This window comes from Parasteatoda tepidariorum, chromosome 9 (assembly GCF_043381705.1).
Source record: "Parasteatoda tepidariorum isolate YZ-2023 chromosome 9, CAS_Ptep_4.0, whole genome shotgun sequence".
NCBI lineage: Eukaryota > Metazoa > Arthropoda > Arachnida > Araneae > Theridiidae > Parasteatoda > Parasteatoda tepidariorum.
Window position 1 is genome coordinate 26,160,900 of NC_092212.1, and position 19,516 is coordinate 26,180,415.

A 19,516-nucleotide genomic window follows, 5' to 3' on the forward strand; every position below is an offset into this window, starting at 1 on the left:
TAACTAACTAACTAATCAACTTTTTTCAGAGTACCTATCCATGTATGGATATCTGCTCTTTCATCTAAATTGGATAATATGTGGTGGAAGGGAAGGGAGGTGCTGCGTTAACATTAAGTTAAATCTCAGAATGAACAATAATTGATAAAATCAAGTCTGAGTCATACATAAAAATAAGTCGCAAGTTGATACATAATAAAGGGAACAAATTGAAGATAAAGATAAAGAAAGAATATTTACATTATTTACAAATTTACAAAAGGGGGAAGACTCCCTGTGCACTCTCTCGCCTCCCACCGGTATAGCCGGGCTTCATTGGTGCAGAGAACACAGTTTGTCTAGGAAAATAATATAAAATACTTCAGCTACTACTTATTATTTTTTTTCGTAAAATAAAACCATTTTTATTAATTTTTGTTTTTGAAGTTTCCTAAAGAATCCGCTAGGCAAAGATTGGTTAACATGGGAAACATATTTTGCTCCCATTTAACCTATTTATAAACGCTACAACAGCATATTGCCAGCAATATCTTAACGTTTATCTTTCTCACATAGGTAGATAAAAATTATAGTAAGAATATTTACTTGTCAGACATAAATCCATAAAGTGGTGTTCCAATAACATCACCGATGAAAACTAAACTAAGAACAAGACTGGCATAATGAGCATTTCCACATACCATATCCCACTGAAAAAAATTATTAAAAATATAGGAGATAAGTTACAAAAATAAACTTTATTTTTCTTTTTAAAAAAAGTAATCTTTATGATGCAAATGCTTAGTCTCCAGCATACGAAATTCGAGAGAAATAATTTTCTCACTGTTTGGGAACTGAAATCCAGCAGATTTTGTAAATTTTGTTTTCATATCTCCAGATTACGATCGTAGAGATACCAACGCTTCCCACTTTTTTTTTAAAAAAAAAAAAAAGATTTTCTAGTGGTAAAAAATTAACTTATTTTTAGTTTAGTATTTTTTTAAAATAATTGTTTTACCACTACAAGTCAAAAATTCAAAATATCAATGCAAATGCGACTTAAAATTAGATGCCTTCTTTAAATCATCATCTGCATATATATTAAACGCCTCCTGCAAGGTTTTTTTTATGGGTAGTCCGATCAGACCACTATGAAAGTAAACCAGTTTACGAAAGATAGTCATTTAACGGAAAATCTAGTAAAAATAAGAAAGTGGTAACAAATATATGTCTAAAAATTTGTTTAATTTATGATTATGATTGGTTCGTTTTATTTACTTGTCTACCACTACAGATTCAATTCTCAAATATATATGGTAAATTACTCTCAGTCTCTTTTTACAATAAAATTTGGGTTCATGCGCACAACAGGTTCACTTTTTAAAAAGTCTGCGCAGACTACCTATAAGAAACCGTGTGGAGGCTTTCTGATGTAGGAGGTGATGGGTGGGTCCACAGGCCGTGCGTCTATATTTCCATTGTTATAATTTTATTTTAATGTTTTTGCCGTTCAATTACTAGATTATATGCCAAGCAATGTCATTATATTATCTCCTTGTGTCATACCAGATCTGATCTTACATATTCTCATTCGATAAGTTTTATTTAAATGTTTGCAGAAATCAGAGCAATAATTTTTGAAGTCACATTCCACTATCACTTCAGGGATGCCAACTTGCTTCTCTTTGTAAAAAAAAGTATTTTCTAGTGGTAACGAAATTTAAGTAACTTTTTGTTAATTATTATCATGCTAAGTAATTTTTCCATCTCTACAAATTCAAAGTATCATATGAAATACAACCTTATTTAAGTTACATAGTGGTGATTCTTTTAAAAAGTAAGCGTAACTATCCTAATTCTACAAGTTTCACCATTTAATTCGCTACCAATCTATTAAAATTTTTGCAGAAACCGGAGCAGTTGGCCTCCCTGCCACTAGGGAAAAAATATTTTTTGAAAGAGCCAAAGTTTGCAAGCATGATATCATTTTAACAATAATTTAGACATTACGAGCTTCAAGCGAGTAATTTTTTACATTTCGTATCAGCTACAGTTAATAAAAGTTATTAAGCATTTCTAATAAGTTATTTATAAATTGAACCCTTCCAAGAAATACTTAAGATACGTTGTTGTGAGATGGAGATTTAAAATAATAATTGCGTTGTTGTTATGAAAAAATAATATCTAAATCCTATTTGAAGGAATTTATGACGCAAAAAATATGTCACCGTGACTTCTGTTTTATGTAATTGAAAATGTGTTTGAATTAACCGTTAAAGTACAGGAATAACATCTTTTCGAGTTGACAGCACATGTCAAGCAAATGTTTTTTTTTAAAAAAAGATTTAACACAGAGATTACTTCCTGCCTTTACTTTTATTTATTTACAAGTGTTAATTTCCACTTTTTTATTTACTTAATTTTATTAAAATATGTAAAAATAGCATTCATTATTTGTATTAAATTTAATCAGTCTTGTTATTTTTCAAACTTGTACTTAGAAAATACTATAGTTTATGAAGTAGCGTAAGTGCAATAATTTTTATTTAAAAAAAATTTTTAGAAACATTAAAATTTTTATTTCAAGCTTAGTTTATATACAAATTACAAAGTTGATGAGGTAACAGGGATGCTACAGTCGATTAAAAATGTAAAAAAAAAAAAAAAAAAAAAAATAGAAACTCAATTCATTTTTGTTAATTATCTCTTAAATTATTCGATTGCTTCTACCATTATGACTCAGTTTTTAAATTATGCATTTTTAAAAAATAATAATTACTTTTGCATTATGTTGTTAGTACATTGAAAATAAGGATGCAATAGTTGCTTATCTTTAGTCTCTTCATTTCATTAATATTTTTTGACTAAAGTGACAACTCAGAGATAACTAAAAATATGAAAACTTATGTCTAAGAACATTCAAAATTTTATTAACCACATCGAGACGGGCGAGTCATGCAAGCATTTCCAGGGTTGCCACAATCACGGTAAAAAGGATAAAACTGGTATTCTAACTATTTTTATTGCAGTTTATTTGTGGGCGGGGTAATAATAGTTTTCTTTATTAATATCACCAAGACTCAGTTCAAATTAAATATTATATAGTTACACTTTTTACCCCTTAACTTGTGCGCTCAAGTTAATTCGAGCCTGCTAAACAGGCCGAACTGTGCACACTCGAGCGGCGTTGTATTTTATGCTTCTATAATTTTTCACACTCGAATATAATCGAGAATTGAAAATGGCATTGTGAAGGCTAAGAAAAAAAAATCGTTTTATTGATATTTATCATTCACATAGGATTGTAAGCTATAACATTTATTTATTCAAGAATAAAATATACAGAGATGCCAACTTGCTCCGGACAGCAAATATATATTTTAAAGTGGTAGTTTATCAATTGTATTCTTTAATATTTTTACCTAGATCAAAAAAAAGTTGATTTATTATGATTTTGGACATCACCTCATCATACCTGCCAACTCTTCCGGAAGATTTTATTTTCATATTTAAAGTGGTAGTAATTATATACTATTTTTTCTTTTATAATCTTAATTTTTGAATGATATTGATCACCACTATTCCTACAAAAATTAAGCACATATATTAATATGCGTTACTGTCATGGTTGTCAACTTAAGTTTTCTCTAATACAACGTATTTGTTTGCTTAAAATTGAAGTTTTAATTCCATTTTAATACCACTGGGAAAAATAATAATGGACGGGACTAAAAGTTGGCAGGTATGCCACATATAATTAATTAAAATAAAAGTATAGCAGTCTTTACAATCTTCTTAAAAATAATAAATGCTTGTAAAGTTAAATTACAATTCTACTTGTAATTGTACATTTCATTGTTATTTCTCTACCACAGCGAAGAATCTTAATAAAAAGGAGTTAAAAGCAACAACTAAGCCATTTAACGGCAAATTTTTAAATTTTAATTCATTCGCATATTCTTTTCGAAATCAGAATTTGGTAGGCTCTATGAATTTATCTTTTAGAGACCTGGTAGAGTACAGTTCTCATACAGAAGGCATTTTTGTCCTATTTGCACAATTATTCTCAAGAACAAAATCAGTACAAAAGTATTCAAATGCAGCAACTAATTTGGGACAGTGGAAGTAATGTTTTATAGTGCGCTTAAGCTTTAGCATAACATAAAAAAATTTCCTGTCTGTAATTGTGATTTGGTTGGCTCTTCACTTGGTAAAGTCATCCACGGATAGAATAAAAGTAGGCAAATGCAGCAACTAATTTGGGACAGAGGAAGTAATGTTTTACAGTGCGCTTAAGCTTTAGCATAACATAAAAAATTTTCCTGTCTGTAATTGTAATTATGCTGTCACTTCACTTGGAAAAGTCATCCACGGATGGAATAAAAGTAGGCAAATGCAGCAACTAATTTGGGACAGAGGAAGTAATGTTTTACAGTGCGCTTAAGCTTTAGCATAACATAAAAAATTTTCCTGTCTGTAATTGTAATTATGCTGTCACTTCACTTGGAAAAGTCATCCACGGATGGAATAAAAGTAGGCAAATGCAGCAACTAATTTGGGACAGAGGAAGTAATGTTTTACAGTGCGCTTAAGCTTTAGCATAACATAAAAAATTTTCCTGTCTGTAATTGTAATTATGCTGTCACTTCACTTGGAAAAGTCATCCACGGATGGAATAAAAGTAGGCAAATGCAGCAACTAATTTGGGACAGAGGAAGTAATGTTTTACAGTGCGCTTAAGCTTTAGCATAACATAAAAAATTTTCCTGTCTGTAATTGTAATTATGCTGTCACTTCACTTGGAAAAGTCATCCACGGATGGAATAAAAGTAGGCAAATGCAGCAACTAATTTGGGACAGAGGAAGTAATGTTTTACAGTGCGCTTAAGCTTTAGCATAACATAAAAAATTTTCCTGTCTGTAATTGTAATTATGCTGTCACTTCACTTGGAAAAGTCATCCACGGATGGAATAAAAGTAGGCAAATGCAGCAACTAATTTGGGACAGAGGAAGTAATGTTTTACAGTGCGCTTAAGCTTTAGCATAACATAAAAAATTTTCCTGTCTGTAATTGTAATTATGCTGTCACTTCACTTGGAAAAGTCATCCACGGATGGAATAAAAGTAGGCAAATGCAGCAACTAATTTGGGACAGAGGAAGTAATGTTTTACAGTGCGCTTAAGCTTTAGCATAACATAAAAAATTTTCCTGTCTGTAATTGTAATTATGCTGTCACTTCACTTGGAAAAGTCATCCACGGATGGAATAAAAGTAGGCAAATGCAGCAACTAATTTGGGACAGAGGAAGTAATGTTTTACAGTGCGCTTAAGCTTTAGCATAACATAAAAAATTTTCCTGTCTGTAATTGTAATTATGCTGTCACTTCACTTGGAAAAGTCATCCACGGATGGAATAAAAGTAGGCAAATGCAGCAACTAATTTGGGACAGAGGAAGTAATGTTTTACAGTGCGCTTAAGCTTTAGCATAACATAAAAAATTTTCCTGTCTGTAATTGTAATTATGCTGTCACTTCACTTGGAAAAGTCATCCACGGATGGAATAAAAGTAGGCAAATGCAGCAACTAATTTGGGACAGAGGAAGTAATGTTTTACAGTGCGCTTAAGCTTTAGCATAACATAAAAAATTTTCCTGTCTGTAATTGTAATTATGCTGTCACTTCACTTGGAAAAGTCATCCACGGATGGAATAAAAGTAGGCAAATGCAGCAACTAATTTGGGACAGAGGAAGTAATGTTTTACAGTGCGCTTAAGCTTTAGCATAACATAAAAAATTTTCCTGTCTGTAATTGTAATTATGCTGTCACTTCACTTGGAAAAGTCATCCACGGATGGAATAAAAGTAGGCAAATGCAGCAACTAATTTGGGACAGAGGAAGTAATGTTTTACAGTGCGCTTAAGCTTTAGCATAACATAAAAAATTTTCCTGTCTGTAATTGTAATTATGCTGTCACTTCACTTGGAAAAGTCATCCACGGATGGAATAAAAGTAGGCAAATGCAGCAACTAATTTGGGACAGAGGAAGTAATGTTTTACAGTGCGCTTAAGCTTTAGCATAACATAAAAAATTTTCCTGTCTGTAATTGTAATTATGCTGTCACTTCACTTGGAAAAGTCATCCACGGATGGAATAAAAGTAGGCAAATGCAGCAACTAATTTGGGACAGAGGAAGTAATGTTTTACAGTGCGCTTAAGCTTTAGCATAACATAAAAAATTTTCCTGTCTGTAATTGTAATTATGCTGTCACTTCACTTGGAAAAGTCATCCACGGATGGAATAAAAGTAGGCAAATGCAGCAACTAATTTGGGACAGAGGAAGTAATGTTTTACAGTGCGCTTAAGCTTTAGCATAACATAAAAAATTTTCCTGTCTGTAATTGTAATTATGCTGTCACTTCACTTGGAAAAGTCATCCACGGATGGAATAAAAGTAGGCAAATGCAGCAACTAATTTGGGACAGTGGAAGTAATGTTTTATAGTGCGCTTAAGCTTTAGCATAACATAAAAAAATTTCCTGTCTGTAATTGTGATTTGGTTGGCTCTTCACTTGGTAAAGTCATCCACGGATAGAATAAAAGTAGGCAAATGCAGCAACTAATTTGGGACAGAGGAAGTAATATTCTACAGTGCGCTTAAGCTTTAGCATAACATAACAGATTTTACTGTCCGTAATTGTGATTTGGTTGGCACTTGAAAGAGTCATCCACGGATAGAATAAAAGTAGGCAGGTATCAAAGCTTAACCCCGTCCCGCCCCAGTCTGGAGGCATCCAGAGAATACTGTAGGCTCTAAATGCGCGTACGTGACCTCTCAGCAAAAGAAAAAGAGGGTTCAAATGGGTAGGCTTGGTGGCGATTCATGGCAACACCAGAAGGCCTCAAAGAATTTAGTGAAATCTTAAAATTAACAATAGTAGTTACTCAGAAAATAGAATTTAGGAGTTTGAGTGTTCAAACATAATAAGCGAGGCATCAATTAAAAAAAAAAAAAAAAACACTGAAAAAAGGTTACAAACATATTGTGATGATGAAAAGTACCAGAATTTGCTCAAAGTCCATGAAAACAGATGCAATTTAAAAAAGAAGAGTTACGGCGAGGCAGCCGTAAAGAAAAATCTCAAAAGGAAACTCAAAACATGAATAGTTAGTAAATTTGACAAAATTTTGAACAATAAATTAATCGATAATTAAGTAGGCAGGTATAACAAACTGTGTATGAAATGGTATAAAAATGTTCGTTTTCAGGGTTGTAAACAGCCCTGGATATGTGAAAATCTAATAAACCTTACCCGTGTCACAGATGTTGCGTCATAATCAGTAGTATCATATTGCCATCCTTGGTCGCATTTTTTGGTCGGCCAGTTCTGATCAACAGTAATGTTTCCAGTCCTTAGAATATATGAGTAATCTACATCATATCTCAAGCATTTACGATCACTTGGAGGTCTTATAAGATATTGTTGAGTTTCAAATGACAGATTTGAAGATGCTAATTCCGGGACATAGCACCAATGGTCTGGGGTGGATGAAATGAAGATGGAATTCATTGAGAACCATGGTACAACGATGAATGATGGTATGAGGAAGGCAAAGACTAAAATTTTCTGGTACATTCCGAATCCTCCCACATCTTTCAGAATGTCTTCGAAATCCATTTCTTTGGATAGGGATGGCGCACGTAGCAAATCCTAAAATGATAAAAAAAAAAGAAAGATTAGAAAGGTTAAGCTCATCGGAAGATAATCTTTGAGTGTAGTAATTTAAGCGGAAGAATACAGTAATATGAAAACTGAGCTAATTTAGATACAGTCGGACTTCGATTTAACGAATTTCCAGTTTGCGAATTTATCTATTTTGCGATTTTTTTCGAGGAACCAAACGTTTTTAGAAATTTCTTCGTAAAATAACTTCCAAATAGCGAAATGAATTTTCTATTTAACGAACTTTTCTTTGATATCCACTTTCCCTATTTCCCAAAATATATCGGAACATTTCAAAATTGTTAACACATTTTATGGGGGAAATGACCTTGAATTGATTTTGGATGTCAAACTTTTATAGAGAAAGCATCAAAGTACCTTTCCCTTTTTGTTTACATTTCAAAAGAAAAACTCAAACAAAATTAAAGAATTTTAACAGTAACAATTAAAGTTAAAAACACATGTGGTAATGTATGTTTATAATTACTTTTATAATAAAAGCATCTATAATTTTATACATAAATGTAGCTTTTTTTTAGTTGAAAATGTATATAGCATGATTGGGTAACGTTAGATAATGTTTTGCTCTATTCTTGCTTTCCATGCAGATTTCTTTTATAGTTAAAATTTATAAAATAAATTGTAGATACTAGTTTACAAGATAAAGGTGTATCAATTCCTATTTTAATTATGTCTAGTGTTCATTAATTTATAACTTGTTTTGTGTTGTTTAACTATTTCAAAAGGTAATTTTCTGTTTAACGAATTTTCCATATAACAAACTTTTTATCGGGATTTAGAGACTTCGTTAAATAGAGCTCCGACTGTACATTTGTTTTTAAACGATCTTCAGAACAATTCCGTACAGAGAGTAAAATAAAATTTAAAAAAAATGTACACTACAAATGTATATCCCAAATTATATGTTCCTTTTTTTATTCATTCACTACTTTACTTTCTTATCATTAATACTCTGAAATACGAGTACATGCATTCATTGATTTATATAATCACTTATTAATCTAATTACTTATTCTGAACCTTTTGTCCGTTATTTATATTCATTTAGAACAAAGTAGGTGAAAATTGTTTCTAATTTAGTCAACAAGGGATAATAAGCCAAGAAATAGACTTCATTTTCAACTTTTCCCCATTTTTTTGAGAGAAAAATAAAAAAAAAATTTTTTTGATGTGACAAAGTGTTATCTACTCTGTTTGATTATCACAACTATGTCAACTATATTATATTTGGCATTTTAATACTTTATGGTTATCAAATATAGCAAGAAACACCGGTGACCACATTTTTCTGCCTTAAATAAGAATTTTTGATCGAATGATCAGATTTTCAGGCACTAGGACGGTTCTTATTGGTACGAGGGCCTAATTTTAAATATGGTAATTAATTGGTGCATACGGAATTCAATCAGACTCAGGAACTTAATTCCTCTGAATAAACGTGTTATTTTTCGACGAATTTGGATTTCTGATCCTTAAAATATTGTAAAGAGCCGCAGTCAGAAAAATATGGTTTTAATAGTAGACCATAAGAAGGAAAGTGAACCCCGATGTTAATTTTACTTTGGCAAATTTCGCTGTGTTTCGATAATTATTTGGCCAAATAAAAACAATAAATAAAACATATAAAGTTCATTTATTTGCAGTTAATACCAAATAAAAAAATACTTTTTACGAATTATTTTGTTACCGGTTGTAAAGAGTGATCATTTTTATATAATTTTAAAGTTTGTAAATTTAAAAGACAAAGTGGAAAATTTTAATGCAACCATTCAAATATTTCTTGAAAAATTCGATTTCAAACATGCGACTTTTATTACATGATTAGAGAATCCGAATATGTTGAAAGCAAGGTATATTTATTAAAATAAAGTATGTTTATAATTTAAAATCGTCACTCACTTTATAATTAAAATCTCATTTTATAATTTAAAAAATCGTTTACTCTAATTAGTTGGAATAATTAAAGTTAGGGTCTCTATTTCAGTTAGATTAAGTCATAGTACTCGAAAAACCAAAAGTTATTCAGGGTGCTAACTTTCCAATTTTTCGTGCTATAAATAAAAGAAAACTTAATTATGAACCAAACCAATTTAATTATTCAACCATCATAGTCAGATCATGTAACATTAAGATATTTAGAAACGTGTAAAGCAAAAAGAAAAACGGTTTTTCTATAATTGTTGAATTTCAATTTTTCATATGATAATTATTTATGTTTTTCCCAACTTCAAAATCTAATAAAGATAAATGCATGAAATTCCGGAGTATATATATATTTCTGTTAATATATATATATTTCTGTTAATATATATATACGTAATTTATAATCTAGAAATCAGTCAAAAATTTTTACATTTTGCTTAATAATTATTTTTGAAAAAAATTGTGCAAAGGTAAAATGTGTACTTTCAATTTTCGAAAATTAAAAAAGAAACAAAAAATAAATTCAATACTTTAAAAAAATATTCTTAAAATCAATTAAAATATGAGCATTTGCATTTAAAGCAAAGAAATTACAATTATTTTTATGTTCTATCAAAAATTTTAAAATATTAATTATTTAAAAATTTCAATTATTATAAATATCAATTAATTTTCAATAATAATTAATTTGAATTGAATGTGAATAGATTTTCAATAGCTAAAAACATTTATTAATTTTCTGTTATCATAAACATCAATTAACTTTTTAATTTTCAATAATTGTAATGATGAATTGACTTTTTAATTTTCAGCTATTTTAAACATCAATTAACTTTTTAATTTTGAGTAACTATAAGCACCTGTTTCTACAAATTTTCAAACGTCTCATGGAAGATATGGGGAGTTTTTTTTTGTTGTATTTATTGCATATTTTATGCAAATATCAATATACCCTATCAACCATGGAAGAATGGGTATCCCTGACTAATATAGATCGATTTAAAAGAAGATTAAGTTAATAGGATTTTTGAATTGGTTACTTATAATTGGTTATTATAATTATATTTTTATTATTAAAAAGTTTTTTTTAAAGTTTAAAAACGCATATTAAACGATTTATTATTTTATTTCACGTCCCGCATTTTGAATTTTTTTCATTACTATATGCGAATTTACAATTTCATTTTTTATGAATGTCTTTATTATTAATTATCGGTCTTTATATTAACCAATTTTAAAACAAAAAAAAAAAATTTTTTTTTCAAACAAATATAATAAAAAGGAAAATCATAAAAATTCCAAAAGAAAATTTATTAGCTTTGCCAAAATTTATTAGTACTAAGTCAATGTTGTTGCACTTCATATCATACTTTGAATTTTTGATATGTAGTGGTGAAAAATTAGAATAAAAAATACTGAACAAAAAATAACTTAAATTTTGTTTATACTTTTCTACAAAGCGAAGCAAGTTAGCGTCTTTGTTTCATTCGTATTTTACTTCTAATATTTCATTTATTTATTGTTTAAATGCCAATTTTTATTACATTAACGTGTCTATATTTCGAGAGTATAAAGATTGTCAGGCCCTTTATTCTATTATTAACTTTTATTTTTGATAAGTAAGTCATTCATAATACTGTCAAAAAGCTTACAGAGAATTAATAGAAATTCAAATTTGTTTTTTTATTAACTCCATATGATATTTATTTTCTTTTTAGTTGCCACTTATTAAATTTTGAAACTATAATGCACGGTAGATTAAATTTTAATAATTATATTGTTAATGTATCGTGGTAGTTTTTTCAAAATAAGTCTTAATAATAAAACACATGAGAACTGTTTTTTTTTTTATCTTTGAGTCGAACGATCTATTCTTTTAAAAGTATATTAGTATACTTGACAACAGGATTGCTTCTAATAATTTTTAAAGTGGTAATGAAATTGCAATTAAAATAAGCTTTTATTATTATATTCTACTGGCAATTAAGAGCTTTGTTATCAATCTAATATAATTGTCTAAATTGTTTGTATGAAGTGGTGATCTAAATCCTTGTGAATAAAATTTATTAAATTAAAAATAAAATAACAAAGAATATTTTTTCCTACCTCTTTATTTTTTGAAAACAAACATAAGCTCAGAAGTTTGCATTAAGAACGAAAAGATTAAACTTTTATCAAAGAATTTCAACATGAAATGGTAAAGAATAAAATAAAACAATTTCAACTTACTTTAAAAAAGCGAGAATTTTTTTTTTTCAAATCGGTTTCGATACCAATGACAAATGGAATATTTTTGTAAGTGAAATATTGACAAAGTTTAAGGGGCTGTTAATTTCTGTAAAAGAGAGTCTAAGGTGAAAATACATTTTTTTCTTCTCTTTTGGAACTTACATGTATACTGAAGGTAAAGTTTATGGTAATTTATGTCTGTTCTATGACGTTTCCTTGTAAAACGTGACGAAAAGACACAGAAGTCACTAATTGGTTTAACAAGTTTGCTCATCTGTTATGCCAGATCTATTTTTGCGTAGCATTACTTCAAAGAAGAACAGGTTTTAATCGGTTGTGTGATTGTTACGCTTACCGAGGAAAAACGTCAAGCAAAAATGTGGCGATTATACGACACTATGCAAACTGAATTTTCCTAGCAGTTATACATTTGCATCTAGTAAACAGCCATGGTTTCCCTTAAATTGTTGATATTGTTCACAGTAACCCCATATACTAGCCCCTTGTAGTCATAAGTTCTTTTTGGCTCATTATCTCTTAATTAGGAAATGTATATCAAGAAAGACAATGTGTCTAATGAGCATAATCATTCGAAGCATATATTCTTTTGTTAAAAACAATTAATAAAATTAGTCTTAAATAGCAACAAATTTAAAAATTAAGAAGTTATTTTTCTCCTATAAAAAGCTTGTTTTTTCTTTAAATTTACTTCTTATTAATAAAGAATTTTGTCTCCTAACTACATTTGAAAATGTATCACAGCTATTACAGATAAGTTAAAACTTTCATCTTGACCAACTTATTGAAATAATTAAAAAATATTTATTGTAAAAAAGAATACTTTATAGAAAGTAGAATGGGAAGTCGTGATTTCTGTATTACGAGAAAAGATCATTTAAGTCATTTCCCCCTGTTTCGTGTAAGATCCTAAATTGACAAAATGAGAAGGGCACACTAATTTAAAATTTTTACCGAAAAATTTCTTTTGTCTCTAAAAAAATATCCAAGCTTTCTTTGTTAGCTAGAGAATCCCCTTCCCCCACCGAAAAAAACTGAACATTTTCAACTAGAATTCTGCAAAATATTATTAAAAATCTGTAATCGATTTAAAATTTGCTAAATAATAGTCATGTTAGCCATAATTTTTTAATTCTATACTTAACAAGAGTTTTGCGAAATCATTAAACTTTACAGCGAAGTTTTGAATGATAACTGGCAGAAATATTTTATTTATCTACACTAGCTTCTTGTTTGATAGAGTTTATCCTCTATATAAACCCTAGCTAACTTGGCAACCCTACCTAGCTTTAAGTAACCGAAAACATTCATTCAAACACCTTAAGTTCGAAACTAATGATTCATTTGTACCTTTATGTTCTTAACACATTGAATGCCGAGCTATTTTTTACATGTCATGCCCGTCTGGCCAAACGGCAAATAACTACAAACTAAATTTGCAAATATTAGACAGATTTTGCAATTTTTTTAAAAGGTTTAGCATAACATAACTGAAGAAAGTGTTGAATTATATATGTCTACGAATTGTTTAGAAGTAGTGGTTGATTAAAATCTACTAAATTCAACTCAGTAAACCAAGAATCACAATTAATAAACTACCATTTGAAAATATTTATTCGCTGTCCGGAGCAAGTTGGCATCTCTGTCAGAGATGCCAACTTGCTCCGGACAGCAAATATATATTTTAAAGTGGTAGTTTATCAATTGTGATTCTTGGTTTAATAAATTCAATTTAGTAAATTTTTATTCATCAGTATTTCTAAATAATTCACAGGCTTATATAATTCCCCTCTCTAAAGAACTTATGTCATGCTATACCTCTTGAAAAGCAGGCAAAAATAGTCAAATATTTGGAAAATTTACTTTGTAGCTATTCACACTTTTTTAAATTATTTTGGCGCGTCCGGTGCTGTTGGCATCACTGCAGTAATGCTGACATGAAATACTGATTTCTTTCGTTAGTAGATTACAATACAATACAATACAGTATGATGGCGAAACAAAAATCAAATTTTTAGCAAAAATTTTAAGTAATAGAATTTTTTCTGAAATCAGCATCCAGAAATCTATAATTATTAGCTATTTATTCCAAACAATTTTTTTTTCGTCGTAAGCTTGTGTAATTAGAGACATTAATTAAAATTGAATAAGTTATTGTATCGGCTAATAAAATTCGAAAAAATAAGGCGACTGACAAAAATAAATGTATCCTAAAAACTTTTTTTTCTAACGTTTTTATTCAATCTTGTTGTTGTGAGGAACAATTTAAAATGTAATTACATAATTAATTTAATTACATAAACGTTCCAGATGTTGTAAAATATCTCTAAAAAGATGCGTAGCATCCCCACACGCTGTTCTCCCAACATGAAAAGAAAAGATTCAATAAATAAAATGTTAAGAAATGAAGGGCAATTCAAAACAATTTTTATTTATTTCTTGCCCTTCTTTGGGACTGTACACAATTATATTTAGAAAAACGCATTTTTAAAAATTCAACTAACCAAAAGAAAGATTTTTCGTATTTAAAAGATTAACAGAAAGACTCGGAAATCAAACCAGCTCCCATAACGATGCAATTTGTCGCGACAAACGCATAACAGTCTTACTATCTCACAATCTAGCAATTTTCTTCAGGTATTGGTGCTTAGTTTACAGTTTCAATCATATAACTTTATTCTATTTAGGTTAATCTACTATATTCCTCTTGAAGTTATTTTATTTAGGTAAATCTATTGCATTCCATTTGAAGTTACTTTATTTACGTTAATCTACTATATTTCGCTTGAAGTTCTTTATTTTGAATAAGTTACTATATTCCCCTCGCTGTTTCGTTATTTTGGCAAATCTACTATATTTCCCTTGAAGTTATTCTGGTTAATCTACTATATTCCCCTTGAATTTAGTCTATTTAGGTTATTATATTAGGTTAAAAACAGGTTTCAAAAGTTGAATCATGAACAATATTAACACGATGTTTTAGATAGCTTTCGAATTGCTAATGCAGTGACATCATCAACACATTGCTTTAATTTTTGAGTAAGCGAAATAAAAAAAAGTCGAAAATTAATAATTAAGATAACGGAAATCTCATTGACGATTTCTTTGAAATAATGGAAAAGAAAAGGGGTCTACCGTTTAAATTGCAACAATGTGTAATTGCAACAATATTAACACATTGCTGACCGGCAACTTTTCTGAAAATTACCCCATGTGTCCGGCTATTGTTTTGAAAGCGGATGTGGAAGTAAAACAATATGAATGAACTTATAAAATTTTAAATTTTTAATGCCTTATGATAAAAAGTATAACAATCACTTATGTGTAATGGTACACCATAAGTTTTGCAAATATATTGGGTTTCGCAAAGTTATAATAAATTGATACAAATAATAAAACTTGAATAGTAAGGAATATTACGCCTAATTTTTAAAATAGTCACCACGAGATCACTGCTAACGAAAACACGAGTTAACTCGTGACCGGTCAGCAATGTGTTAAGCTTATGAGAAAAATTCGTTCCTCCTACATTGCTCTCGAACGGACAAATTAGAATTTTTAAAACGATTTTTAGAAACGAGAGTTAAAATCGCCGCCCCTTACACCGATTTCTCAAATTCCAGTTTCTCAGCTCAAACATTTCTGGAGTTTCGCTTCCTTTTATATCATGCATACAGATATAAGAACTATTTACATTCCGGTGTGATTTAAACCGTTTTAAACAACCTTTATTAACACGTCCACTATCACTAAGAGATCAGGTAATACAGCTGCATCTAAAGCGTGGAATCTGATTTATTATTCTCATTAAGGTTACATCAAACCTTAGTTTGCTAAAACGATAAATTTGCAAAGAAAGAATACAGCAGCATCTGATTCATCATTATTTATCATTGATGCAACTCACTGACGAAGGAAAGTCACTTTATCTCATACATTTTAAAGATTACAAGGGCAAATAATTGAGACTGGCTGATCTCAGCCAGCGTGTCGCTGCTGTTATTTGTTCAATCGCTGTTTACTTAAATGCGAAACAGCACATGTGAAGAAAATCCTCTGCACATATAGCACGTGAAGTATATCTGATAAAAGTGGATGTTTATAGAGATATTTAACCAGAGTTCGTTGGAAACTAATACTTCTACGTTTGTATTCGATCTGTAATATTTTATTACGTCACGCACGTCGAATCTCTTAAAATTTATTCTCATGACTATAAGGCAAGCGTTGAATATTTCTATGAAAACGCCAATTAATTCACGCGGTTATCTGATTTGTTTTGGTTCAAGATGGATGAATTTCTTAACATATTTGTGAAAAAGATTGCTAAATGTTGTGAATGATAATATTCGCTGCTATTTTATTAGCACATTTATTTTTAATAAATTCTTAGTACGCATTATTACACAATAATTTTCTACATAAAAATAGTTGATTAGTTTCATGGAAATGTTCTCTTAACTGTAGTCAAGTAAAGCTGAAAGTTTTGAAACAAAATTTTTTTTAATTTACTTCGATTCGAACAACAGAAAATGTAATTTGTAGTATTGCGCTTTAGCCGGGAACCTGAGCAGCGAAGCGGCCCCGATTCCATTCACAGAGATGCCAACTGCGTCATAATAATTTAATAAACGGTAAACAACTATATACTAAAATTTGTAAATATTTGCCTAATTTTGTTGTCTTTTTAAATGATGTCGTATGACTAACTTCTGAAAGGTGGTGAACTTTATAAGCATTTGAATTATTTAGAAATAGTGGTGGATAAAAACCTAATAAATTGAATTTATTAAACGAAGATCTACTTATTAATTAACTACCTCTCGAAAATATTTATTTGATGTCCGGAGCAAGTTGGCATCTCTGCATTCATCGTGAATTTGAGTTCTGTTTGGATTAGATCTTTGTGGTTGACAAGAAGTGGAGTTGCTGAAATGTAGTTAGGTCTCTTTTACCTGTTAGAATAAGTTATATGTAGTGCTGGACTACCGCCTCCTATAACTGAAATTCTCCACACGGTTTTTCATAGGTAGTCCGATCCGACCACTGTGAAAGATATCCACTTACTGAACGAGTCATTTAATTCAGAATATAGTTGAAATAAGAAAGTGGTAGCAAATATATAACTAAAAATTTATTTTATTTATGAATATTATAGGTTTGCCTTATTCACTTGTCAACCACTACAGATTCAATTCTCAAATATATAAGATAAATTTCTCTCAGTTACTTTTATAAAAGGTTTTGGGTTCATGCGCACAACTGGTTCACTTTTTAAACAGTCTGCGCGGACTACTTATAAAAGACCGTGTGGAGGCTTCTTGATGTAGGAAGTGAGGACTGGACAAAATACTTTAAATTTTATTTTATTAAAATATTAATGTATTAAATTTGCTACCACTGTACCCCTGGGAAAATTATTTTCTAAACGAAAGAAAATTCCGCAGTTGTAGGATATGGGAAAGACATTTATGCAATATACCGCTTCCCTTTTCACTTTATTTAAATTGTAAAAGGACATCATATATTTTAATTCCATTGCTAATTCGTTTAGTCTTAGCAAAACTTAAAAGGCGGTGCTTAGATTCTAATGAAGTAGTTACAGATTTCTCTTTATTAGTAGTGATCGATTCACTTAATTGAATCGATTCTTTCAAATCAGTTCAGAGAAATGAACTGTTGACTGAATCGATTCGCCGATTATTTTTTTTTTAACAAAAGAAAAAAAAAAGAAATCCATGGCAGTTGGCACTTTACTACATATACTTTGCGAGTGTAGGCGTGTAGTGGAAAAGGTACTCGGGGTAGCTGCAAACCCCCTGATATTTTAATGAAACCCTTTCTTTTTAACAATTTTATAGTTTCATTTTTACAGTTTAAAAAAATTTGACAAAGTTTTCTAAAATTTTACCTATTTGTCTTTATAATAAAACAATACTTGTAAGGAAATAATATCACGTTTTATATATTACATGAAATTTAAATTTTGAGGGTCTTCTTGTCTGAGCGGTCTAGACATGTCATTTAACGCCCTGTATTGTAGAGTTAGCGGGTTCGAATCCCTCCTTTACTCTGGTGTATCTTTGTGAGTGCTTCTTTGGTGCAGTATTTTTATTAAACAGAATGCTTTCACGGAACTTAAATTATTATAAGTTTTATCATTATTTTATATTAGTTTACGCCAAAGTCGGTGAAAAATATTATATTTAGTATTTTAACAATTTATGGTTATGAAATGCAGTTCAAAACATCGGTGTCTTTTTCTGCGTTAAAAGGAAAATTTTCCAAGCACGAAACACTTAAAAAAAAACAGTTTCTTAAATTTTCAATTATTTTTACTAATTAGGATCTAAAAGGAACAGATGGTCAATATTGAAACTTCTTTAATTCATAAAATCAATTTTAGAATATGAAAAAAAATATTATATTTTAGTTCATATATAACTACGATAAACCAACAGATTTTCTCAGTACATATTAGACTATTTTTTTATAGTTAAAAATACCACAATATATTTTTGATTGTAAATAGAAACAGAAAAAAATATATAAAGAAAAATTGGTGTCAAATGGAAAACTCGTGCTATTTGTTCTTCAGCTTTGCCACGGTTTTTTAAGCTGTACTTTGTAATGAGCTTACAAGCCTGCATTAGAGCCCCTGAATTAGACAGGGCGAGTTATCATTTATTGTTGGAGCAAAGAGCTAACATAAGCACAGCGAATAAATATTTTCAAGTGGTAGTTTATTAATTGTAATTCTTGGTTTCTTAAGTTCGATTTAGTAGATTTTAATACACCACTATTTCTAAACAATGCGTAGGCTTATATAATTCACCACTTTATAGTACTTATTATATGCTTAACATTTTTAAAAGTAAGCAAATATTGTCAACTATTTGCAAAATTTACTTTGTAGTTATTTACCGTTTTATAAATTATTTAGGCGTGTCCGCCACAGTTGGCATCTCTGTAATAACATAACGAATACTAAAATAACGTTAACTTGCAAACTTGTTTGCTCCAATATTGCTTGATAGGTCAGTTCTGATAGTATATATATGAGTATCAATAAATAAATAAATAACACTTTGTGCTTTCTATCTATCCTTGTATTTGTCAAAGGTTCCTTATTTGAGCTCACAAGCCTGCAAACGCATGCCTTACAAATGAACAAAACAAAAAAGTAAATAAGTAACAATAAAGTGCAAAAATTGAGTTACGAGAAACGAATTGTTCTGAATAGTGACTAATGCCTTTTTTTCAATTGTTTGGTGGACTATTTTTATGAATCGCATCCATTTTTTCAGTCTCATAAAGGATTTTACTCAAATACGGAGAGAACAGCCAGTTACATACTATGCGGGGGGGGGATAAACTAAACCACTAGCTTATACACGAGTAAGGGATTATCAATTTTTAGATTGAATTGGAAAAGTTCACGTCAAAAGGACTTTTAGTTAATGAATTCATTTAAGTTTCATGTATTAAAATTTAACTTATGCATTTGTACCTATAATTAAAATTCTATATAAATATTCCATACAATAGAATTATAATTCTTTGTAAACAGGTATAAAGCAGTGTATTTTTTTTATTTGCGTTATATATATATATATATA

General features: G+C 29.7%; 1 protein-coding gene across 6 annotated transcripts in view; it reads right to left on the reverse strand.

Moving 5' to 3' along the window:
• LOC107452446 (carcinine transporter) overlaps window positions 1-19,516 on the reverse strand; it is a 76,659-nt gene that overhangs the window by 33,925 nt on the left and 23,218 nt on the right. For 5 of the 6 annotated variants that reach the window (XM_043041840.2, XM_043041844.2, XM_043041842.2 and 2 more), the window contains exons 2-3: window positions 7,296-7,694; window positions 586-689 (exon numbers count right to left, since the gene is read on the reverse strand). In XM_043041840.2, coding sequence (XP_042897774.1) covers window positions 586-689; window positions 7,296-7,694 — 503 coding nt within the window. Of the gene's footprint in view, window positions 1-585; window positions 690-7,295; window positions 7,695-11,879; window positions 12,051-19,516 lie in introns of those variants that run through there. The other variant, XM_043041845.2, reaches the window with a different exon arrangement.